The sequence below is a fragment of the Neltuma alba genome, unplaced genomic scaffold (assembly GCF_004799145.2).
Source record: "Neltuma alba isolate B1F8T4 unplaced genomic scaffold, ASM479914v2 tig00012818_pilon, whole genome shotgun sequence".
Taxonomy (NCBI): Eukaryota; Viridiplantae; Streptophyta; class Magnoliopsida; order Fabales; family Fabaceae; genus Neltuma; species Neltuma alba.
The window spans coordinates 1-27916 of NW_021637211.1; the positions used below are offsets into that span (position 1 = coordinate 1).

A 27916-nucleotide genomic window follows, 5' to 3' on the forward strand; every position below is an offset into this window, starting at 1 on the left:
CGCTGTGAATACTGAAAATCAAATCTTCTCTTAGGAATTCATTTCCTTTAAACGCTGTACAAAATTTTGTCAAAAATCCTTTGTGACTGCAAGCCAGAAAAAAATCAACTGAGCCTTCAAACACAAAAATAGAAACTTTCAAAAACAAAACGTACAGAGGAATACACATTATTAGTCATCGCTTTCTCTTTTAACAGAAGGAGCAAAAGGATGTGGTGGATGCTGCATCCCTCCTTCTCCCCCCCCCCCCCCACAAAAAAAAAAACCATAAATGAAATAAAGCAAAAGAAAATATTGAAAGTAAAACTTCAAGCATCTCATTAATAGTTAAAAACGTAAAGACTTAAGTGATTTGTCTAATAATTCAACAAACACATTCATGTAACAAAAAGAATAATAAAAGCTCGCACACTATATTATAATCATATGAAAATCTTTCAGGAACAAATTTTGCATGATCCCAATTGAAAAATGTCACTGCATTAATAAAATTCATAACGTAACAACATTTTCTGTTGCGATGTTTTTTTTTAGTGCCTCCATTTAATTATATTGTTTTTTCAAAGTTGAAGGCAGGGATGAAAGATATCAAACTCACCTTTTTCCATCAGGATGTGTAATAATAATGTCCATATCTCCACATGTAGCTTTTCCACGTCTATATGATCCACCACAAACAATCTCAGCCTAATCGACATGACAGGGGCATAACCAAGATTTTAATTCACACATTGCTCAAAAAACCACAGCACCAACAAAAGTTGAAATTGTGAATAACATCATGAACTGAAATTAAAACAGCAGAAGATACTTTTAAAAAAAATTCATCCTAAACCTACAAGTTATAACTGCATTACGTGATTTGAATTACAATAGGTCACAGATCATGATTACAACAAAATTACGACAGTAGTCTAAGCCTAAAGCACCATCCTTGAAAAAGAGATACAAGGTAAGAAAATGGCACCAAAAATCGCATACCCAAATGATAGTCTGATGAAGAAACATAAAGTAGAAAAGAGTAAAGGGGGAGAGAGAGAATAAGAGAAAGGAATGAAGAATTCTATTATCAACAATCAAGATACCCCATTACACCCTTGCTCAACCCTTTACACAACTACAAGCCGGAGCTAGTTAACATAGTCCAAGTATAGAAACCCTTCGTTTTCATACATGTCAAACAATTCCAGGAAATAATTGAGAAATCATGAACATGAAATCTGCCTCTCCCCTGCCTGTTGACTATTCTGTTACATAAAAAGTTTCTTCTTCCAATGCAATCTTTTGATCATTAAGAGAAACGTTAATTCAATCAACGTACCCTTCATCAAATTGCAGCATTGGCACTACATCAAAAGCAGTCTCGTATCATCAGTTGATGCTATACATGGTAGATGTTTTTAATATATTCTAACTAATATTGAACCCATATCACACGTATTGCATCAATATATTTCCCTATTCATTCCTTTTAACTAACAAATAGATTGCTAATCCCTTGACAGTCTTCATAACAATACTACCTACTTAAAGAAATTATCTTTGTCCTTAAGGATCTAGACAAATCAAATCTTCAAGACAGAATTCTAAAGGCAACAAAAATCGAATCCTCTGATGCGACTAATACATCGGACATCAAATTCACAAACTTATATCCCACAGTCCTAATTTCTCAGTTTGCTAGACGTCCTTGTGTTGGGCCTTTTAATTCCTTCCAAGGCCCACCTTATTGCTGGACAAGGCTCTTAGATGCTTCTAGGTTGGTGGAGAAGCAACACTATTCATCGATTAGACCAACACATGACAAACTAGCCAATGCTTTTGACTAGAAAAATCTTTTTGCTTTGTCTGTGTACAAGCCTGCAATCCTTTCCAGCTTGGCCCTCTTTTCTCAAGAGTCTCAAGGGGTTTGCTTGAAGTCTGAATTGATGTCGTGTGGCTCAAACAAGCAAAGCATCCTAGAATGCTCATGCATGATTTAATCAGAGATTTAAACTGGGGTGGTTGTTGAGTTTCTTGGCCCAGGTTTATGGGAACATTGAAGCATGAATATGTTATCATAATCCTAGTTCTAACATTAATTTAAGATTCCAAATCCACTGAATCAACAAATCAACAACTTATCAAAGATCATCTTAAGCTTCGCAAAAATATTCCCAGCAATCATGATGATGAGCCATAAACTAAACTTCAACGGAAAATCTGTCTTTACTCAAAGAAGATGCTCAACTGCCAATGAAAGATGGAGGAAGTGAAACAAGAGGAGACAAAGGATGAAGGCTGATGAAGAGCGATGATGGTCTAACTGTTGTGACTTGATGGAACCCCGGCCATAGAGAATGGAGAAAGTTTTAGAGGCTTTTCCTCATGGTTTGCTTGGGAGGTCACGTCTTGGCCAATGGAATGTCCAATCTTGTCAATTTTTACTGCTCTCATTTTTTCCACCTCTTCCTCGGATTTTCCTTCTTCCTCTTTTTTATTGCTAGATTCACATTTTCCTTTTTGCTTCTTCTTGCCTTGGCTTCTATCTTGCCTAGTTAGTAAATCCAAATGAGGCTTCACAGTCCAAGATTCTCACTTGACACTGCTTCAATCTTGCCTACAAAAACGTCTGTGGTTACTTCATAGCCGCATCCACCATGAAAGCTTGATTCTTGTCAAGACCTCTTCAAATCATCAATCCCCAACACATTCTGCTCTAGACAAGCATAATTACTCTTGAACATTGTCACATGAAGCTCCAGCCTCTATCCAAGATCTCCAAGCTGTTTGTGTAATCAAGTATCTGTTCTGCTCTAGAAAAGCATTATTACTCTCAATCATTGTCACATGAAGCTTCAGACTTTATTCAAGATCTCCAAGCTGTTTGCGCAACCGAGTCTCCATCACTACTATTTGGATAACATTTTTGACCAAATGGCTAAAAAATCAGCTCTAATACCACTTGACATGTGGTGGACATTTTTACTGGATTCAGACTAATACTGAAATCATATCAAACCTATTACATCAATATATTTCCCTATTTATAGAGGATTCCCTTCTTACTAACTAACAAATTATTAATGCCCTGACCTTCTTTGCTCTTGCAACATAAATATGCATAAACAGACAATAAATCCATGCAGTGTCTATAGAAAATAAACTAACGATTTTACAGGCTCTGAAAGATCAAACATTTAAAAAAACTCATGCATTCCAACCCAACTAGGGTAGTGCTCACCCCAGGCAATATATCCTCACCAACTTTCTGCAATAAGTTCTCCATCTCTTGTACCTATCAAATCAGAAAGGGTGTTAAAAGTTTTGGAGTAAAAGAAAACAAGTTCTTTGCAATGAATATCTTGCAAAAAGTATTACCAGACCTCATTGCGTGGAATCCTTTGCCTAATATCATCAAAGTATTTCAACCCTAACTTTTGTGCATTTGTTAGCGAATCATCATTCCTCAGATCATCTAATGTACGGTGTCCTTTCTCATACAATTTTAGTGCTGTGGCTGGACCTATACCCCACACTTCTCCAAATAAGGATATTGTTCGCACCTATAGTGAAGGGACAAACGAGTGGGCAGTAAAATCACAAATATAGCCCGAGTGAAGCAAAGCACTACAGTAGAAAATGTGCTATATATAGAACAAATATAGCTATTTTTTATTATATATATTTCATATCTTATATAGTATTTTTAATTAAAATTTATTTTTAAATAGTTTAATTTTCCAATGCATATATACGATTATCTATTTTATATGATGTATAATGTTTTAAAGTAAATTTCCTATTTAAATTTCAATATTTGCATAACTTATATATTATATTATTTGTTTACAAGGGAAACTAAAAAAGTTAAATCATGAAGAAAAGTTCTCAAAGGTCGCAAAGTGAGACATGTTAAAACTTGTAATACCTTCTCATCAGTTTCAAAGTGCTCCAACTTGGATAACTTGCCAGTGGTTATTATCTCCTGTATCTGGACACAGTAAAATCGATTGCTTCATTTGTTATAGGACCAAATGAGAAAGAGAAGTCTTAAATGCAAGTAGGAAGATGCACAAATGTCCAAGGAATTCAATATTCTGGTTGTTGTACGGTCAACAGAGTTCTATTGCCTTCAGAATGCAAAAAATCAATTCATCAGCTACAAAGCATCATATGATTACTACAACCAAGTCAAATTTAAGAGAAGACGATCTCATAGGACAGAAACAAGATGAAGCTAATAGTAGGTGGCAATTATTATTAATATATTAAAACTAATTCTATATTGAGCTCAAGGTTACAGTAAATGAATCCGTATGTAAAACAGCCTAAGATAGCAGTTTCTATAGCTCACTCACATGATCTTTCATTGATTTTCCAATTGATGGCAGGTTTTTGACCTGGTCCACGCTTTCAATCTTAAATGGCAACTTCTCAATCACCGCAATAGCTTTGTAATAGCTAAAGGACCTCCGATCATCACCCAAAGCTTTGAAACAGCATTAGCACAATAAACAAGTGCCCAAGAAAAATATAAAATAACGGGAGAATAATCTGAAGGAGTTATTTGGGGCTTACCTCTATATATGTTCACAAGTTTCCCAAATATCTCCGTTATGTTCTTGTTTAGATCAGGTGGACAGTAAGTTAAGGATGGCTGTAATGTTAGGCCCTCATTAGAATAGTTTCCAAAAAGAGCAATGCAAAAAGCTTAGATGCCATATTTGAATTATGTGACCTTTTCGGATTATTGGTTCTTATTAATAGCAAAATCTACAATTTTAGTAGTTTTTAAAAATCACACATGCTTTTGGAGAATGCTTTTCAATCAACTCAAAGTTTTGGAGCGGTCTTTGACAATTGACATGGCACGTTATGAATTTACTTGGTAAAGCTTATACTTCCAAACTAAGCCCAAAAAATTTAGGGAAGAACATAAGAGTATATAATATACTTGAATTGTAAGCTTCTAGGTCTTACTGCCTCATTTTCAGCATTTGGGCTTTGAGGTCTTGTACTTGCATAATGTAAACAGCCAACTGAATCATCATGACTGCTTGCTGTACTTGGTGATGAATATACTTCATTTTCTCTTCTATCTTCAGTAGCGTCAACATTTACAATTTCAATATCCTCGGAAGAGGATTTCATCCTTTTGTTGGGTAATCCTTTATTGTCACTGGAACTGCTTCCATTAGCTGGTTCAGGACCCAAAGTCTCATCGGGTACATTTTCTTCATCCGGGACCACCTTCAGTATGTACATATCCTCAGATAGCTTCTCCCCCGACTTCAAGCTGTCTTCCAACCATTGATAAAGGAGAACTCTCTACAGCAATGATCATTAAAGCACTTTCCGAGAATAAATATGCAAACCCACATAATGAGGTTTGAAGATGGAAAGCACGTTCACCAAAGGACTAGATTTAGAATAGTTACTAATAAAATTTCCCTATAGGAATATTAAGCGTACAAGGTTTTTTCGAAAACCAATAAGGTAATATGTTCTTTTCTTTCATACACTTGTTTGCAAAAATAAAAGAATCATGCTTTTATAGAAATATTAACAGCAAAGAAATAAAATCTGTCGTTTAAGTTTTTCTTTCCCAAATAGCAACTTTCAGTTGCCACAAGATACACTAAAGAAGCAACTCACACTTCTGTTTAGATAATATAACAATTTATTCATGCAGAAGAACTGAAGTAAGTTCGTCAATAAGCAACCCCAGCATGTTCGAAAATTAAGATTATAAAAAATATACTTAATTGAAGCAAAAGCAGGAAAAAATTGGCTGACCCCTTTAAAACGTGACAAATGCTCACTATCCAATTGCCGGAGAAGGGAATCAGAGTCCATAGCCAAAATGTGAGTAACCCTTTTGGACAAACGCTCTTCTATGACAGCCCCCATTTGCGCTAATTTCTGCTTCCAAATCTTCAAAAACCAAAGTACGGAAGGGAAATGAAAGTAAATTACCAAAAACGAAGAAGCATGGAACAAACATAAGTGTGGGTAAGAGCAAAAGAAAAACACACACACACAAGTACAGATTGACAAGCTTAAGTGTATGCAGTGAAACCTGCAGTCGACGAGCTTGAACTCCTTTTTCGACTAAGAAAACGACCATTCCCGAGAATATGCCATGTGGATGAGATGAACTTGAATTCTTTATTGCTTTAGACTTTGGCGCCATTGTGGCGGGTTCGTTTCTTCAGAAAGAGGTTCGTGGGTCGTCTATTGGCGGGTTCGTTTCTTCAGAAAAAGGGAGTTCGAGGGTCGTCTACAGAGCACATTACATAATGCCAGAGGGGTCAGGTAAAAGTGTAGCCGGTAATCAAATAAGCAGGTAGTCAACAGTAGGCCTAGGGAAAGGGGGAAACCTTGTGCGTGTGTCGCGTCATATGTTTGTGAGGACAAAGCCGAGTGCTATTTACGTTGGAATTTCGTGCTCAAAAATTCCTAATGGGCTCCCTTTGGATAGGAAGAAAAGCAGGGTAAAACGAAAATGAGAGGAAACTGAAAGGAAAAATGTTGTTATCATTTTTTTGGGGTGAATAAGAGAAAACAAAAGATGAAGAAAATAAGCAAATGGTAAACTTAACATATTGATTAATATCTTGAGTAAAGAATCAGACCAATCTAAGCATTGTATGGCGGGGTGATTTGGACTAAAATTGTCATTATATAGTTGAGTGACCGAATTCAATTCACAATATAAGTCATTTTGACTAATTTATTAACATCAAAAAATCTCAGTTAACTCATTAAATATATTTTAAATTAAATTTTTTTTAACTTTACACATATACTCATTGAAGTTGTGAGGGAAAGAAAGAACATAGAGAATTACGTTTAAACATTTATTAGGGGGAAGACTTAATGGATGTAGTGGAGCCGAGGCCATCACGCAGCGCAATGACATATTTTGTCCTCTTCCACCGAGCAACATACTGTTCTGGTCTTACTTTTATATTTAGGATAGAATAAAAAAAAATTTAGCCTTCTTTGTAGTAATTTTTTATATGGATGTACAATTTCACTCTTTATTTATTATTGTGTCAACTTTATTTACACAAGGTACAATATATATTAAATAGAGATAAAATTAAAAAATTATTAAATTTTTAATGAGAGTTAATAAAATTTAAGATTTCTTTTAATTTGTATAAAATATGTTGAAAATAACTTATAAATCGGACTAAATAAAAACCCTTATATGAGAGCCACTTTGGAGCGATTTTTTGATGCAACTTGGGGAGAGGGCCCCCTTATTTTATACACATATATGTTTGTGTGCGTGTGTATTTTTTGGTGAACAAAACTCTTGATATATATTGATATAATGTTATTTCGTTGGTAACTCCTTTTTCGACTAAGAAAACGACCACTCCCGAGAATATGCCATGTGGATGAGATGAGATTGAATTCTTTATTGCTTTAGCCTTTGGCGCCATTGTGACGGGTTCGCTTCTTCAGAAAGAGGTTCGTGGGTCGTCTATTGGCGCGTTCGTTTCTTCAGAAAAAGGGGGTTCGAGGGTCATAAGGCCAAAAGGAGAGAGGTGGTAATACGAGCTGACGGTGCGGATACGGACCAAAAGCGGTACGGGCTGGCAAAAGCCCACCTCCATATTCTTTTTTTTAAAATCAAAACTATTATTATTAATATAGGTTGAATTTAATTTAAAATGTTAAAATTAGGTTTCGAATATTGAATTTGAATAGTGAGTTATAATAAAATAAAATGAAGATTAATTTATAATTTAAGAATATATTTTTAAAAAACTAATATATTTTTTATAAATAGTTAATTTAACTAGTTTTTTTATTCAAAGTAATTTAGTTTTCCTATTCAAATTAATTAAGTAGATATTTTATGTATAAATGTATAAGTATCACATGTTTATTTAATTTTATAAAGTCTTTTATAGTGACACAACAAATAAATGAAAAATAAAAGATGGACAATGATCTTCGTATAACTACACACAGAATCACAAATATATAAAGTGTTTAATTACTTATGCAATGATATGAAAAAAACAATGTTTAATTGTTCATGTGGAATTTAATAATCAAAATATTTTAATTATATTACAAATTATATGGAAAAAAAAAAGAAGAAGATGGGCTAGCTCGTCAACCCGTGAGCTAGCCCGCGACGGAACAGGCTCAAAATAGTACGGGCTGGAATAGCCCACACCTTGACGGGTGGACATATTGTCAACCCAAACCTGTCTTTTTTGACGGATTGGATCCACGGACCCGGCCCGTATTACCAGCTCTACAGAGGGGTCAGGTAAAAGCGTAGCCGGTAATCAAATGAGCAGGTAGTCAACATTAGGCCTAGGGAAACCTTGTGCGTGCGTCGCCTCATATGTTTGTGAGGACAAGGCCGAGTGCTATTTACGTTGGAATTTCGTGCCCAAAAATTCCTAACAGGCTCCCTTTGGATAGGAAGAAAAGCAGGGCAAAACGGAAATGAGAGGAAACTGAAAGGAAAAATGTTACTTCCTCCGTTCTTTATTATAAAAGACATTTGATCATTATGGTATGTTCCCATATATAAGAGACACTTAAAATTTATCTCTATTTTTTTGTATTGATTTCTTATTTTACCCCTATTTATTTTGCCTCCAACTCATATTCTCTCATCTTCCCACTTCTCTTTTTTTTAATAATTTAATTGCTCTCTCTCATAATCTCTCTCCTTATTAATGGGGTATTGTTAGAAAAAAACATTATACTTTTTACACATTAACTGTCCTTAACTAATTTTAATTGTTTTTTTATCAACGTAATTTGGTTATTTGTCTCTTATAATAAGAAACGGAAGAGTATCATCAGTTTTTTGGGATGAATAAGAGAAAACAAAAGGTGAAGAAAATAAGCAAATGGTAAACTTAACATATTGATTAATTTCTTGATTTAAGAGTCAGACCAATCTAACCATTGTACGGCGGGTTGATTTGGACTAAAATTGTTTTTATATAGCTGAGTGACCGAATTCAATTCACAATATAAGTCATTTTGACTAATTTATTAACATCAAAAAATCTCAGTTAACTCATTAAATACATTTTAAATTGAATTTTTTTTTAAACTTTACACATATATATTAAAGTTGTGAGGGAAAGAAAGAACATCGAGAATTGCGTTTAAACATTTATTAGCGGGAAGACTGAATGGAATGTAGTGGAGCCGAGGCAATTACGCCGCCCAATGGCATTTTGTCCTCTTCGACCGAGCAACATACTGCTCTTGTTTTCTTTTCAGAACAGAGAGAAAAAAAATTTTTAATCTTATAATAAGTTATTGAGAATTTTTTATATAGATATATAATTTTATTATTTATTTATTATTATGTCGACTTTATATACACAAGATAAAATATATATTAAATAGAAATAAAATTAAAAAATTATTAGATTTTAAATAAAATTTTTTTTGAATTTCAAATAAAAATTAATAAAATTTAAGATTTTCTCAGTTTATATAAAATATGTTAAAAATAACTTATAAATTAAACTAAATAAAAATCTCTTATGAAGAGTAATGACTCTAGAGTCACTTTGGAGCGACTTTTTTGATGCAACCTGGGGGGAGGGCCCCTTATTTTATACATGTGTGTGCGTGTGTATTTTTTGGTGAAAAAAACTCGATATATATTGATGTAGTGTTATTTCCTTGGTAACTGCGCATTATGTTCACAAACTCATTGCGGATTTATTTTTAATATATATAATCTGCGTACAATTATTTTTGTTAAATCTTTTTAAATTATTGTGCCACTGGTCTAACCAGTTAGACTATAAGAATTATATAACAGTTAGCTGTTTTGGTTTGACATTCGATATGAGTTGTTATAATATAAATTTTTAATATTACTTCCAACATTTAACATAAGAGCTAATTAGAATATTTAATTTGGTTTTAAATATCAAAAATCAACCAATTTTATAAGAGATTCTCATCAGGATGTGATTCTAATATACATGATTTCCAAACTTGAGTTAGTAGTTGAGTTGAGTCAAACCATCCAATCTGATTCTTTAATCACTTATATTTAACCTATATACTGAAAATCAACCCAGGCTGATCCAATACGCGCACATATAGATAAGAAATATAATCAACCTTGTTATTCAGAAACTAGAGATAGAGAAGAAAGAAGATATTACAAAGCATGCATGGAAGCGCAGAGAGAGAGAGAGAGAAGAAGAAGAAGAAGAATGATATATATATATATATATATATATATATAAAATATTAAGGGCACTTGGGCTTGTTGCCGTGAGTGAGCATATCAGTGTAACATCTGCCGCACATCTCTCTGTGGCCATAAGTGCCCGGAGGAACACACTTGCATCTGGCACAACACGTCCCACACGCTCTCAGACATACCTTTGGCCTCGAATGCATCTTACATCTCTCCCCGCACCGTACTCCACAATCTGCATCAATACCATTGTTCTTCATCATCATCAACCATATACCTATACATATATAGAAGGAGAAGAAGAAGAAGCCATACTTATATATGGAAGAAGCCTTCTGTTGGGTCCTTTCACCACCTGCACCATTCAAGGCCATTAATTAATAAGGAAACATGTATACACATATATAGACACAGACAGATCTATGGAGAGAGAGAGAGAGAGAGAGAGAGAGAGAGAGAAGCATCATCAAAACCAGAGAGTTATGATGAGAGGGTTGGTGGTGTTCTTCGTTATTGATCTTGACGACATCATCATCAGATGAAACCTGCAAATCGATTAAACCAGAAGAAGAAGTGAAGAATACTTCAAAGGTTGATTTAGCAGTAGTATTTGGCTAAGGGGATAATGGCATAATGCATTCTCTATTACCTCAACTGCAAAACAAAAGAGCAATAGGAAAGTCATCAGAAGAACAAATCTTGAATAAGCCATCTCTCCTACTTCTACAACACTGTGTGCCACACTGCCACGGTTTTGTCTGTGTATATATAGCTGGTTGTCTTACTGTGCAATCTTATAGCTTTGAATTCATCCTTCAAAGATTTACATTTTTATTAAAATATAACAACTAGCATTTTAAACGGAAAGAAACTAATCAAAATATATAATTTCAAAATTATAGAGAAAAAAATTGTTCAAACTATAATAGCAAATCATTATATTGTTAATTAAATTCTTATTACATATTACTCCCGGTTTTAATTATAAAATTTTATTTATAGACTATAAATAAGGTCTTATAATTAGAAGCAGTAGTGTTATGATTAGAGGTAGTATCAAGAATATTTAATCATTAATTTTGACAATATAAGTTGTCTAGAGTGGAATAATGCAAATGTACACCAATTATTAATAATTAAATCTTTTTTCCGACGATTAATAATTAACCTATCTAATCACTAGGGCCTGATCTTTATTAATTACCCCTGCTTCTCGTAGCTGTCTCGCACAAACATCACAGGTGGCCTTCTCAAAGCATGCATGAAATCCAGAGCCAACAAGTGCCCCTAACATGTCAAAACAAATTAATACACTTTCATTTCGCCTCCAAATTTTTTCATTCTATTCTACTCATCCGCACAAAGTCACACACACAACTAATCCATCAACAAAATTAGAAAACAATGATATATATATATATATATGTATAGGTTATTCGTATTTATGTTTTCTTAACTCTTACAAATGATTTTGCCAAAAAAAAAAACTCTTGCACATGATTTTTGAATTTCTTAATTGTTTATTTGCATCCGGAGAAATTAGATTTTTTTTTTGTTAAACATAAGTATTTATTATTTATTAAAAACAATTTAATTAAATTTTAAATCTTAATTCATCATCAATTAATCTGCCAAATATTAGATGGTAATATATAGAATTAATGTGAGAAGACTGAGTAACAATGCATTGAAATGGTAAAGCATATATTGGTCACAGCAAAACTGACCCAAATAGTAATTGTCAGTGCTCAAGCTGCGGTCCATTTACATATTGCGATGTGGACATAACCGCAACCATCCATGTATTAATTAATTTGCGCGCGTGCATGTGACTATGCGAGTGTTTAATACTCATTGCGGATTAATCGGTTGTCAAGACTCCCTCCTCCGGATTAAATCATTAATTTTGTCTAAAATTATTGTTTTGATACTCAAAAGATAGATAACTAATTTATAAATATTAAAAAAATTAGTTAAATTAGTTATTTGTAATAAATTGAGGTTGTTTTAACTAAAATACTCTTATTAATCATATACATTGAAATAACCTCTTGATAGATAATCTTTAATATATGCAATTATCATAAAAATTACTTGGAGGCAAAATAGATAAATATGATAAATAAAATTAATTAGTATCTTATATTTAAGATATAATTAAATCTTTGATCAGTTTTTATATTAAGAACTAGAAGTAGTTCATAAAAAAAAAAATTTTAAATTTATCTTTAATGGAGTACTATGAATTATTTCCATCGTTCATGGTAAAAAACAGAGTTATTTCCTCTAATCCCAAGTCATTTCTAAAAGAATTTTTTTGTTTCATAGTATAAGTAACTTGAAGGGTAATTAATACTCTTTTTTTGGGGGTAAAATACGGGACAACACGCCCAATCACTATTCCTTTATTATTCTAGGGAACAAATTCCCTTTAAAGTCATTATACAAATACAGTTCAATCTCAGGAGGTGGCTTGTCAAAAACATTCATCACCTGTGTCAATCCTAGACTATGATTTGCAAGAAAATCCGCACACATATTCCTTTTTCTGTAAACATGTACAAATCTAATATCAACAAAATTCCTCATCAACCTATTAATTGAGTTAAGCAGTGAAGAGATCGATACCTCTCCATTCCTAATGCCTTCAAGCTTTCTAATTGCGGTGCAAGAGTCACTTTCCACGACAAGTCTTCTGGTGTTCATGTCCTTTGCAACCTGTAATCCAGTAAGAATGCCCCACAGTTCCGCCTTGCAAAGCCCTTAATCCATCTCCCATTCCAATCCCTTAACAGCCCTCCACATCCAATTATTTTTCATAAATATCTATTAATACTTTAACGATACTTAATATAAGGCCTAATTATTAAGTTAATTTTAATTATAAATGTAAGACTTATTTTTCATATTTATCAATTTTTTTTAGATTATTCATATTGATACTCTCTCAACCATAATTAAGTAGGAGATGAAGGGACTATGTTAAGAAAGATGATAAAAATGTTTTAGAAGAAATATGTTATATTTATCATAATTTTTTAACTTATCTAACTTTTTTAATATAATCAAATTAGTTAAATAAATCTTATATCAAGAATCAGAGAAATATTTATCTATTAATTTTGTGCTTGCAATCAATACTTGAGTACTTCCTCCTTGTTTTTTTTTTTTTTGTCGTGGCCTTATAATCTATAACTGACATCCAAACGCCTCTCTTATGATTTTTTTTTTTAAATGTGAAATTGTGAGTTGAATTCTTTCCATAAAAAACACACAGACGAAAAAAAACTAAAATTTATGTGCTTTTCTAATCTTATTTATAAATCACTTTTAACATATTTTTTATAGATAAGGAAAAATCTTAAACTTTATTAACTCTCATTTAAAATTCAATAACTTTTTAACTTTATCCCTATTTAATATATATTATACCTCACGTAAATAATGTTAATACAATAATAAATGAAGGATAAAATTATATAGTCATGCAAAAAATTTCTCTTAATACCTTATAAATAAAACAAAAAATATCTTCTTTCTCTGTCCTATAAATAAAACTAGGGAAGTACTACGTAAGAATTATTTTTTTTGTTTAATTTCAAGTTTTGCTCACCATTTAATGGTACATTCTTTTAAATCTTAGCTATCTTCGTCTAATGCCCCCCATTAAATAGACATATTATTAAAAATAAATACTTTTCTGGTTTTAAATGTAAAACTCATTTGTTAGTTTAATTTATAATAAAAAAATGTGTTTTTATATTTAGGACAGTAAAGTAAAGAGTATTAATTATACTTGGAAATTTAGAACATTTTCTCTCTAAGTCAGGACAGATAAATAAATAACAACAGACAAAATGCCATTAATTAAAAAAAAAAGTGTATTCTTCTAAAAAATATATAAAAATTTGAAATGAAGGAGAACATTGAAGTCGGGATAGGGAAGGGCGCCCGATGGCTTATAAATAGGAACACGTTTCCCTACTCAGTGGGAGATGAGCACTGATATGGCTCATCTCCCAGTGCACACCGTTTCATTAAGCAAAAAACATAACCTGTATATTCCAAAACCAAGTCGAATCTACTGTGCTCTTAGGCACACTTTTTTTTTTAATGACCATCAACAAAAAGCACTAAGCTACATCAAATATATAACAAGATTAACAACAAAATTAGGAGGAGAGTAAAGAAAGCTTATTCCCTCAGCAACATTCAGCGAGTTCTTGGCTAGCATGTCGGCCACCGTATTTGCATCTTGACCACACCAGGCTAAGTTTGCATCCCAATCCTTTCCAAGCCATCCTTGAATCTCAGCAAGAAGGTCCTTTTCCAAGTGTTCATCATGCCAACCAGTGTCAAGAATTTCCACAAGCTCTTGGCAATCAGTTTCAATGACGACCCATTTCCAATTCATATCCCAAGCTCTTTTGAGGCCCCAAAGCACAGCCCAAGCTTCCGCATGAAAACTATTACCCTTGTCGATATGAAACATAAAACCATGAAGCCAATGCCCTTCATGATCCCTAGCCACACCACCACATGCTGCCACCAAGTCCTCATGGCCAACTACTCCATCCACATTGTATTTGACACATCCCACCCAAGGTGGTTGCCAACTACAAATCAATCGTGCTTGAGTACTAAGACTATTGACGCCCACATACAAACATGCAATAATGGCCTTTGACTAGGCAATAACAGAGAGACTTCCCTTTGATTTCCGATTAAAAACACCATCATTCCTATTCAACCAAATCTGCCAAGCTAAGACAACAAACCAAATGCACCAAGGAACTTCTAAGACTCTACATTTTAGACCAATATTCTAGTTGATCCACTCTATGAAATCCACACTATCAAAAAACTTGACCTTAAGCTGATTAGGTACAAGTGCTTCCCAGCAAGCGTGTGCTATCTGACAATCACGCAACGCATGAAGTGCATATTCACATGTAGCCCCACAAACATTCCTAAATTGCACTGATAACTTAGGAACCTCCTAAATAATACTATGTTGCTACCTTAGGAATTTTACTTTGGATGTATTCTTTGCTTCTATTCTTTAATCTTGTTGAACATTATTTCAGTTGATAAAGGCTTACGGCTATGGTGCATAATTTTTTGTATCGATGTGGCGCCAAACTAGACTTCATGTCAACTCTGCTATAGTTAATTGCAAGAATTAGTTATTTTAGAAAATGAAGCATGCAAATTTAGTATAAAAACTAAAAATTTCTCCCTCGTGCGATGTGTTAGAATCAATCTCACCCAAGAGGGGGGTGAATTATGTGAGTTAAAAAAAATTGCGAAATTAAAACGAGACAGTATTGAAAACAGAGAGTTAGAGTTAGGAGAGATTTCACCGCAAAGGGAAGACACAAGATTTATACTGGTTCGGTCTTAACCACTTGACCTACGTCCAGTCCTCAGAACACCTCTGAGTATTTCACTATCTTCCAAGATCGATAGGGCTCTTGGTGCCTCGGTACAGTAATTGAATCGCTCAATCACTCCCCCTTACTCTCGTAAGGATACAAGCCCACTCAAGAGTCCACACTCTTGAGTATCACTCAATAGTAATTAATGAAGAATAGTTATCGACTCTCTTACAGAGTGAAATTAATGATGAACACTGACGCTCAGTAATATTGAAGAAAACAGAGTATTGAATGCTAGACTTAATAATCACAGATGGTAGTTCCGGTATTCAATCCTCTTCATTAATGCTTCTTCGCGCCTTTTATAGTTGAGATCGTTAAGTAGCCGTTAGACGGAAGAGCTTCTAGCTGTTGTGACTCCATTTGCGTGTTTCGCCAGTTTCAACGGTTCCGCCATTAATGCGTTTGAGCTTCTGACACTGTAGGTTGTAGTCTACGTAATCCCGTTGAAGAGCCGTTGTATTCTTTCTTAGTAATCTGCATATTTTAAACTTTAAACAAGTAAGAGTCTTGCGGTGTAGGCTTTAATTATGACCAAGAAGAAAAACGAATTTATCATTCAATGATTCTGGATGAAATGATTTATCTGTAAAAAGAGAAGAAAGACATCCTGGACATGCTTTATCGAAGTGGTGATCGATTACTTGTTGATCGATCAGGTTATCGATAAATAGAGTGAAAGCTTTTTGAATCAGTTCAACAATATTATCGATCAAGTGTTGGATCATTGATTTTAAGAATCATCATAGTTGACGGAAATCGTTCCATGATCGAACAAGTGATCGAACACTTGTTGATCGAACAGATTATCGATAATTCAAGTGTTACATAAATGAAACTTCAGTCATTGATGATCGAACAAATTATCAATAAATAAATAAAGGATAAGGTTATCGATAAACAATGAGTAAGAATATATTCAGCGAAAAACACAGACTATCTGGAATTATCGAACAGGTGATCGATCAAAGAATATTCGATCAAGTGATCGATAAAATGAAAGACAGAGATTTAAACCTGTAAGGTGAAGAAACTGATTATCGATCATGTCATGTGAAAACATGAGTTTCAGGAAATCGGATGATCGATCATATTATAGATAAATCAATGATTGATTAGAAGATCGAAAAAGTGATTCAACATAAATTAATACTAATCCTGGTGCTCTTTATCGATCATGTTATATGAAAAGATACTATGCAGACAGGCTAAATTATCGATAATGTTATCGATAATTTGGTTGTAGAAAAACTAAGAAAGAGCAGATAGAACATTGATTATCGATCATCTGATCGATAACTTAGTGATCGATAAGTTTATCGATTCAGCAGCTATGATGAGTACCTGCATTCAGAGAGTTAGAACATAATGTTCGATCATGTGATCGATAAACAAGTGATCGAAAATATGATGGATAAATGATGACAGAATTAATGTGCAGAACGAGTAGAGTGTGTTACCTCTTATCGAAGTCGTTATTGATAACTGATTTATCAATCATGTAATCGATAAATGCATTTCAGATTTGGTTTTCTTTATCTGTTACTTGTTCGTTTATCTGATGTTATCGATCAAGTGATCGATAATTAACTGTAACCTTATGTAACTTCCATGTTAGCAATAATCGATCATTTTATCGATCTACAACTTATCGAATGGCTCTTCGATTAAAATACTCCCTCCGTTCCTTATTATAAAAGTTGTCTCTACTTTTTTGTGTTGATTTCCTATTTTACCCATATTTATTTTATCTCCAATTCACACTCTCTCTCCCTCCTACTTCTCTTTCTTTTAATAATTTAATTGTTCTCTCTCATGCTCTCTCTCCTTATTAATGAGGGCATTTTTGGGGAAAAAAATTATACTTTTTACACATTGATTGTTCTTAACTAATTTTAACTGATTTTTTGATCAACGTAATTTAGTTATTTGTCTCTTATAATAAGGAACGGAAGGAGTAATTAATATAAAGCTGATTTATACTGAACAGTTATCTTATAGCTTATCGATAATCATTTGATCGATCAGATGATCGATCAACATACTTCACCCAATTAATCTAACTTTGTTATCATCAAAACCATAATCCTAACACGATGCACGAACTAGAATATTTAATTAATTTTTAAATTCTAATAAATTGTATTATGTAAGGTAGCTCAAAATTCACTTCTTTAGAAGTGTGATTTTTTTTTTATTCGTTCGAATGAGATTTGAATTAGAGATTCAGAAATTAGGATGAACATATAAAAATTTAAAATTATCTATTTATTTCTCCATTTAAGCTTGCAATTGACATATTATTTAATTATTATGCTTCTCATTTAATTCAATATATTCAAATCCCAATTAAGATATTATTCAAATTTAAAATTAATAATTAACTTCTTTATTTAAACCTTCAATTAAAATCTCATTTAATAATGATGCTCCTCATTTAATTCAATATATCCAAATCTCAATCAAAATATATATTATTCAAATCTCATCAATTGAATATATCCGGATGTCATAATATCATACCCGACCTGTTGTTAAACGAATTGGGTATTACAAGTTTTCAAAAATATAGTTGATTGATATGAAAAGTTTACATGAGTTACTTGCAAATTCTTTTTGGTTCATTGTTGCAAATTCTTTTTGGTGATACCATATTGCTATAAATTGAAAATACTATAGAACATAATAACTACTACCTCCAGTTCTTAATATAAGAATTGTCTAATTTGAGTAGATTAAGAAAGTTTGTTAAGTTAATTGTTTTGTAATAAATAGGTATTATCATTTCTAAAATACCCTTACAATCAAGTGTATTAGTTTTAACATTTGATAAAATTTTTGACATGTACAATTACTACAAAAACTACTTAAAAAAAGAATAAATACTTGCTACATATTATAAGGAATGATATATATTCCATGTGAATTTTACATTCCACATCTTTACAAGACATTGTGATTTACCATAAATTGCTGCAGATTGACAAAAAAGATTGTATAATGAAGGATGGAAATTGATTTACACATATATTTCAAATAGAGGATTGAAGCAAAGAAAACACCATCCTACAAAAGTTTGTTCTTTAAGCTTTGCAAAAAGCCAAAAAGAGCTCATTGAAGCAAAGTAGCCAAAACAAGCAAACAAGCTATCTCCAAAATTTAGAACTCGTTATGATAAGCAATGTTAAGCTGTAAAGTAGCGAGAAAAAAGCTATAAAACAATCTCTAGAAGCCATAAAAAGTCCTGAGTGTGTTTTACTCTCCTGTATGAAAAGAAAACATGTAACATGTCAAGTCAGTAAAGAAACTAAAATGTACAAAAACTGGTTATTTATCAAAAGCATGTAACATGTAACTGGTTATTCATATATAATTAAATATATGAATAAAAATTATAAATTATTTTGCTAATATATAAAAATTAAATTCAAATAAATAATAATATATTAAATTATATAATATATATTAAATTATGTATATAATATTTATATATATTTGTATTTGTTATTAGAAATATTATATATATTTATTTTTGTATAAAAATTTCACAGGTGCTTCTCAGCTCAATTGGCAAAGGCTTCAGCATGCGTGTAGGAGGTCCCAAGATCAAACCAACTCCTTCGCAAAATTGAGCCAATTTGTGATGTGGCGATGATGTGGACAAGGCAATAATGTGGCGGTTCACAGTGATGGACACGTGGCGATGGCATAGATGAAAAGATGACGTGGCAACATGGGAGAGAGAGACGGTTGATGAGGTGGTATCCGATGATGATGTGGAAGCTCACAGTGATGGACACGTGGTGGTGACGTGGCAACATGGGAGAGAGGGGATTGATGAGGTGGCGGCTGGTGATGACATAGAAGCTCACAGTGATGGACATGTGGCGATGACGTGGCAACATGGGAGAGAAAGGATTGATGAGGTGGCGGTCACAAATATGACATGTGGCACAATTAATTATTGCCATGTGGTATTTTAAATTTACAAAATAAAAAAAAAATTAGCGACGAAGTAGTGATGAAAATTTCCGTCACCAATCTGTGACGGAATTTTCCATCACAAATCTGTTGCTATTTTATAACAGAATTTTTGTGGGATCTCTGTCATTAATTAGTGACGGAAAATTTTCATCGCTAATCTGTCAGTAATCCGTCACTAATTAGTAATGGAATTTTGAATTCTGTTACTAATTATTTAGTGACAGTGGAATTTGTGAAGGAAAAAATTCCGTCGCTAATTTTAATTAGTAATTGAAATTCTATCACTAAATTCCATCACTAATTTGATTTTTTTTTTAATAGTGGAACCATCTTTTTGACTCTTTGTTCCATTATACTTTCTAACTCCAAACCAAATTTTACTCCCATATTCATTCCAAAAGTTCTAGGCTTCATCTAGACTTTCAAACTCTTTCCCTATTTCGAGTTTAAATTCATCTTCCATTATATGGTTCCGATATACAATAAATATATCACAATTTAAAAAATTCCATCAATAGGAATTTGGAATTTTCTATGAACCCAAAATATACCCAAAAAAATGATCATTTTTCAAATACTATTCTTCGAACAAAAATAAAAATACGAGTTATAGCTTACTCACATAATAACATTAACAAGCTAAATCAGAAAACAAAACCATCTAAACCCACTTCAAATTTTCAGTTATATTATAATAATAACAACAACAACAACAACAACACGACGACGACAATAACAACAACAACAACAATAACAATCCGCATATGACCCCATTTTAATATATATGAAAATATATATTAATAAGATTGCTAGAGAACGCAAAAAAGATGAAAGATATGAAACCTTTGATGCCTTCTTCTTGTAAAGGTTTGAAATTCGATGCCTTCTTCAATCTGAAACTTTTTCTAAACTGAAATTCAGCTTTTTTCCAATTTTTCGGGGCGCCAAGTGTGTTAATTCTCTTTCTCTTGTGACGACTAGCACGACAAAATTTTTTTCCTACGAGCACAGCAGAAGTGACTTGGTTTTGGAGTGTAGAGGTCATACTTTTGCTTAATGAAACAGTGTGTATTGGGAGATGAGCCATCGGTGTCCATCTCCCGTTTTTAAATATTGGGTTGTGAAGCGCAATGAGAATCAAAGCATTAGTTTTTCTAATCCGAAAACAAATTTGATATACTCCATCCCTCTCGTCCAAAGTACTACAAGTTACTACTTAGAAATAATTCTTTATACTATAGAGTATATAATATTTATATGTCAATTTTTACCCTACAATTAATGTTCCAATGTAATTTTTTTAATATTTTTCTTTCTCTTTTAAAAACTTATTTAGTATGGGTAAAGTTAACAATTTCTTTCCATTTACAAAAACAGATTTAATGAATTAATCGCTTTTTTTTAATTCCGGTGAGGTGGTTGAAACTTGAAAGTGACCTATATTTTAGAGAGAGTAGTAAGTTGCTTTCAAAGTTTCAATCACTTGGATTTAAGAAAGAACAACTATAACTCCTGCCTGAAATTAAAATTTTTCAACTTTATCTTTATTCAAATTTGTCTCACTTCTTTTCTCTTTCTTAATATCCAATGTAAGTATATCATCAATAAGTAAGAGTAAAATTTAAAAATGATAATCAATAACTCTATGAATTACTTATATTATATTGTAGATCCAAGATTTCTTCTAAAAGGTACCTATATTTTGGCCACGAGGGAGTTCATCGCTAAAAGAAATTTATTTTCCTTTTTCTTTTTTCTTTTTTTCCCTTCTTCGCCATGAGTAGAACAAAACAGTGACACCTTCATCGAGAATGTGCACTGAAAAATTGGACTTGAATTAAATAATCTTTTATTATTTTACAATAAGCACAGAATTAAAGCTCATCGCTTCGCATTATCTGGATCTAAAGAACCAGTCAAGATATAAGTAAAGATATAATATATTGCCGATATCATTATACCAACTGAAATATTGCATAAAAAACAAGAAAAAAGAATCCGAATTCTTTAATTCGGAATGAAAGGGTTAACTTTGACCGTTAAGAGTGGGTAACCCGTTCCCTGTGTCTTTGTTTCTATTGAAGAGTTCTTGAAGAGCGAACAACTAGAGCTATTACTCACTACATCAAAAAATTTCCATTAATGAAAGATGTAAATCCATTGGAAAATCAAAAATACGTATGCCAGATGAAATGGTTGTTGCTAAGGTAGTTTGGAATTTCAGGATTTGTTTGAAATATTCAATAACTTGATTTCTAATAATGAGGTTAATCTTTTATTCGTTACTTTGTGCGCCTTCCTGTTATTTGGCGGTTCAGTTGCTAAGTCTGCCCAATTCCCCCTTCATGTATGGTTACTGGATGCTATGGAAGGGCCTACCCCTATTTCCGCTCTTTTCCACGCTGCTACTATAATAAACATTAACAAATGAACGTAGGTGTGAGATGATGAGAAATTCTTCTAAAACACGCTCTATATTCTGGATCGAATGGAGTATAGTACAAATAAGAAGCGAATGGAAGTTGATAAGAATGGTGTGAATCGTTGGGAGCAGGACAGCTTTAGTACGTAATGGATACAAATAAGACCAAGCCATGCAAGTAAGAAGAAAGACGGTGCGTGTCTATTTATTTTATATATATATATATATATATATTATCTCCTATCTATAATACAAGAGCTAATTTGACATTTAATTTAATTTTAAATATAATATTTTAATTTTTTTGTTTATCATATTTATCTATTTTTTTCAAAGTAATCTCTACAATAGTTGCACATATTAAATGTTTCATTAAATAGTAATTTTAGTTAATACACATAATTAGTAAATATATTTTAAAGAAAACAAAACATATTTATTACAAATAATTAACTTTATTAATTTTATTAATTTTCTCAAATTAGTGCAACTAAATCTCATAATAAGAACCAAAGGTACATAGTATACATTACCTCCAATTCTTAATATAAAAAGCTAAATAATTAATTTGAAAAAATTAAGAAAATTAATTAACTTAGTTATTTGTCATAAATAAGTGTTGGTCTTCCTAAAATATCCTCTTTCATCATATGCATTGGACGATTGAAAGTATGTCTTTCCTTAAACCCTTATAATTATAATAGGCATATTTTGAGAAAAGATGGGAAACAAATTGAATTGAGGTTTTAATGTTTTATATTTAAAAGTAAATCTAACCCCAACTAATTTTTATATTAAAGATAAGAGGTAGTATGCATATATATTTATGTTTTGGGAGTAGTTGTCGTCGTGGAAGGCTAGACACGAAAGCATTTGAATTGCAGGATGAGCAAACACGTCGTCGTTTACGTGTGTGAAAGGATGAGCTTTCAACTGATGGATATTAGTGCTCATATGGCGTCAGAGATCCTCTGGACATTGTTGCTCCCCGTTACATCACCATCTTCGTCTTCTTTCCTCTCCATTTGTTCAGCTTCAAATGCAATGCCGCTTTACTATTTTCAATCCTCCAAAATGAAAATGGTTTTACTTTATAATGTGAGCACCAGAGAGAGATCAATATATATGATGGTGGCGTTTTCATTTTTCAAGCCTTGAGCTTTCAATTCCTTTTCTATCTTTTTTTCTAAGCTATTCTTGTAGTTAGATTCTTATTGTATAATGTACCGTATATGCCGATAATACTCCAATGTGTGAATAATTAAAGGGGATGCATTTTAGAAAAATTAATTAGCACATATTTTTTTTATGAGTAACAAACTTATGTTGTTTTCTTTTCTTTTTTTAACCACAGACAAAATAATATTAAAATAAAGCAACGTTTACAGAGTATATACTGAAAGCAAACCAACAAAAAACGCATTAAATTAAAAAAACAGTTTTTAGAAATAACATTAAACGCATTAAAATTAAAAAAACAGTTTTTAGAAATAACATTAAACTTATAATGAGCATAGTCATAAAGAAAAGCAAGAATTTTCTGCCATCTTGTTTTCTTAATTATGTATATAGAAGTTCTTAGAAGTTCAAAATTTTAGAGGAAATAGTGCCCAAGTTGTTAGTATTTAAATTTGTAACCCCAATCCCCCGAGGGGGGTCCCACATAGATGGTTCCTTGAGGAGGCTCATGAGCCATGAGGGGATATTTTTCTGAACCATTAGGCTCTGTTTGCTAGAAGGTATGGGGGGATCATAAAGAGTGTTTGGTACAATGAGTTGGTTGACTTAGGATTGGTACAACCAAAGGTGCATAATAGATAGATCGGACTAGACCAAAGTTCAACTCAAAGTCTGGTCTATATTTGATCAGGTTAAGATTTAACAATCCGTAGTTTGGTCTAATCCAGAGATGGTGCGAGATCGGGCTAAATTGGACTTGGTTCACTGGATTACCAGGACTGTTCTAGGTAGTCTATGACTTTAATTTTCTTTTCTTTTTTTTTTTTTTTTTTTTTTAGGAATCAAGATTTAATACAAATAAATACAATTAGGGCAAAAAAGCCTATAATCATATAAAAATCATCCCAAAACATATAGGTTTAATCATAAATCCGTAACAATTTCTAACAATATTAAATAACAATTAAAAAAAATTTTAAATTACAAATTACAAAAAATTTTTGTTTAAAAAAATCACCTGGATTAGATTGGACTAATGTAGGTGGTCTAATTACTTAGTTTCGAATCCAATCCAACCCGACTAGCTAGTTTAGTTTAGTCAAGTCCATTTTCATTATATTGTTTATTTGGACTAGACCCGACCGGACTATTTTGGATTGGATTGGATGGGATTACTGACGTTATAGGGAGACGATATTAAATATTTAATTCTGAGTTTAAAACTTCTTAGACCAAAATGCCCTCCCTCCTTAACAAGAGTCATTCTTCCTCTCCAGCTCCTGCCATGTCCTCCATCTCTTGTCGCCTTCTCCCCTGTGTCGCCCGTCATCCCTTTCCTCGGTGTCTGTGATGCATGACTGGGGCTACGACAGTACGTGATTTTCTTTCTTTTCGTTTTTCGTTTTTTGTTTTTTCAATTAAGAAGTGTAGGAGATTAGAGTCTTTACAAATTATAATTAGATATATTAAATAAAACCCTGATTTAGGAGGCAGTAGAATCGGGGTCAACCTAATAACGATTCAGGACACCGATATAATGATGACTATATAAATAATGTGTTCAAAAACGAAATGTTGATTGGAAAACAACATTCAAAGAACCATACATAATATTTGAACAAACAAGACCAATAAAAGTATACTACCTCCAGTTTTTAATATAAGAATTATTTGACTGATTTGAAAAAAATTAAAAAAATTACTAAATTACTTGATTATAGTCTATGTTACATGATCTCTCTAAAATACTTATATATATCACTAGGATATATATCAATTTAAGAGTAAGACAAATTAATTTAAAGTAAAATAATTAATCAACTGGGTCTTATATTTAAAGATTGATGGGGTAAGTTGGTAACTCTATAAACAAATTAATTAGCTTGCAAGAGGATTGAGAACCTGCCCAACAAACAACACTGCTCCACTTTTATCTTCCCTGATTAGAAATAGAAAAGGACGGTCAGCTACAAAGTCTATTTCAGGTGGAGGACCCGCCATGACGCCATCGTTATAGGTTGCTACAGCGGCTTTTGTACCTTCTTCGTCGACTTCAATGAATGCCTTTTGAAATATGTTTGAAATATATAACATCTCATTACCACCAAGGAAATCTGCCATTTCTGTCAATTCTCCTCCTCCAGAGAATGGCAATGTTAGCCCTAGTTCCTTCAACAGATTGGAAGCCATCAGCTCGTAAGAAACCTTAAATTTGGGATCCTCAAGTCACCTACTCCTGCGTTAGTCTTAGGAAGGTGTTGTTTCAAGAAGTTAGACTGAGAACCAACCTTCTCGACCAATGAAGGAAATCCATCATTTGAGTCTGGAAGAAAGATATACATTGTGAAATGACGCTTATAAGGGAGACCAAGGACTTTGAAACCATCACACACCCTAATAAGGTATTCCTCTTTCTTCGTGTTGGTCATGAAAGGGGCTTTCACTGAGTTCCCACATAAAAGATGAAATTCATAGTCTCTAGTTTCTGATGAATCAAACTTCTCCAACCATACCCCTTTGAAGTATAGTGCATTTACAAAGACAATTCTATCTAAGTTGCCAAGAGACCTCTCATGAACAAGATCTTTAATAAGGCCACCTGTGTTCTTTTCCACCCATGAATTAATTTGTTGGCTCACTTGAGCAGCCTGCGTAAATTTAAACGTAATCTCATTAGTTCATTGTTCCTTAATCACTTCAAGATAATACTTCATCCCTCTCAATATGGAAAGAAAAAAAAAAAAACACACACACACACACAAATCAATTGGAGATATCATAATTCATGTATTTTGTTAAAATTATTTTCCTTTTCATTTTTTACGTGGCCCCGATTCAATGTCACAATATTTTAAACCTCAACTAACTTTGATTTTTATTGGGGATATTTTTGAAAATAAGTATCAATCATACCTAGAAATTATATATTATCAAGAGTTATATTTAGGGATGACGAAAATAAAAAAAGGACTCATAGGAAACAAGTTCACCTCTTAATTTCGTTCCTTATGTTAGATGGTTAATAATTCTTCAATCATCTAGGGAATTTAACCAAGCGGATGCACATATGAAATCAATTATTTTGCCATGCTTCAAAAGCATTAGGGGCTTGCCAAGGGATAAGAGGAGTCGCCTTCTCTCAGACTATAAGAAAAATTGACACTCTAGCTAATAGCTTCTTAAGAAAGAACGAATCATACAGGTTGAAGCATATAAGTAAAATAGGTCACATACATGATGTATCAGTTACAAGAAATCTATATTAATTCTTTACTCCCTTTCTGTAAGAACCACAGAAATTATTTTTTTCAGGGGAAAAACCATGGAGAGAAAGGAGAGTGGATAGCTTGAAAATCTCGACTAGCCAATAGAACCTGACAATGTTACAAGTATGGTAGCAATTAATAATTATGCCGAAACAAGGCACAAGGTTGAGATGAACTTCTCTCAGGTACTATGAGTCATGATTTATCTCATGATTCAAAAGCTACAAAGTGTTTTAAAAGTAATGCAAATAATCTTAATTTTAAATTTATTTTCCCCAAAAAAAAGCAATACCATATATTTTTGGTTTGTAATATATATTGAAATGTATGGTTACCCTACATTTTTCATGAAATCACATGATGAGCAAACTAATTTTTTTTGTAGGACAAATTTTCACTCATCGTAAATGAGCTTAATTAGAATCAGACAAGTCATCGAAAAGATTTGAAATTGTATCTTATTGATTAATAGTGAAAATAATGAACCGTGAGACTCTAACCTTGTTTTGAAAGTCCACTTGAGACAGATTAGCCCTATAATGAGATTCAACACTCTGTTTAAACGAAGGCTTCAGAATTAGAGATTGATCGAACCAGAGGCCATTGGCACAACTCAAGCAAACGCCACCGCCGGAACCACCGTCGGCGAAGACAACATCGGAGAGCTGAGAGGCGAAGGAAGTGAGATCACCGACGGAGGTGGCCTTGAGGAAGGAGAGAAGCTGACGGAGGGTGGCGCCCTTGGATCCGGCAGCGACGACACCGAGCAACACCTGGATGCACAATGGTGAAACGACAACGTTTTTGTTCGCTTCTTTCAAGAATAGATGCTTTGCGAAGCTTAACGAAACCTCAGTTTGCTTCACCATTGCTTTCTGAAATTGCGGATTTGCTACGCAGTGAATAGCCGAAACTGGGGAGAAGGAGAAGAAAAGAACAGTACTTCTTTTCAGGCATTTCGCTGTTTGGTTGATGGAAACCCGAGAAACAAGATTCCGCCACATAATGGAGAGGATGATCGAAGAGCAAAACGAGAGAGAAGAGAGAATGGCAAATTGGATATATACATATACACACACATATATATAGTTGGTTATGATATAAGCTAACGTTTTATGAATTAGATATGATATGTTGTAGGGTTAAAATCATAATCTTTCCGTTGATTTTAAAATCAAAATGAGTACGTAGTAATATTTATAATCAATCAAATATTAAATGAATCAATCAGAATCATATGGTCACCTATTTTTTGTGTGTGTGGGTGGGTGGATTAATGTTTTACGCAATAGCTTCATTTTACTAATAGTACAACATGTAGATATCAGTCAATTCTCATTATTTAAATCTAAATTTCAATACTCTTTGTGCTATCTAGTTTTTGTTTTTAATTGGGTTAGTACAGATGATCTTGTGATTTAAAATTATC

At 32.8% G+C, this 27916-nt stretch overlaps 1 protein-coding gene and 1 pseudogene across 1 annotated transcript; both read right to left on the bottom strand.

Annotated features, from left to right (window-relative positions):
* Nucleotides 1–7: 7 nt before the first annotated feature.
* Nucleotides 8–6246, bottom strand: LOC114731278 (DNA polymerase lambda-like; the record flags this gene model as incomplete). Its single annotated transcript, XM_028918418.1, has 10 exons — nt 6062–6246; nt 5779–5916; nt 4963–5310; nt 4561–4639; nt 4341–4471; nt 3911–3973; nt 3366–3545; nt 3224–3277; nt 599–687; nt 8–86 (listed from the first exon to the last, which is right to left on the bottom strand). Coding segments are annotated over exons 1-10 (1275 nt in total), but the record flags the coding sequence as incomplete, so codon positions are not given.
* An 18853-nt stretch (nt 6247–25099) lies between these two features.
* On the bottom strand, nt 25100–27491 carry LOC114731276 (serpin-ZX-like; annotated as a pseudogene).
* Between the last annotated feature and the right edge of the window lie 425 nt (nt 27492–27916).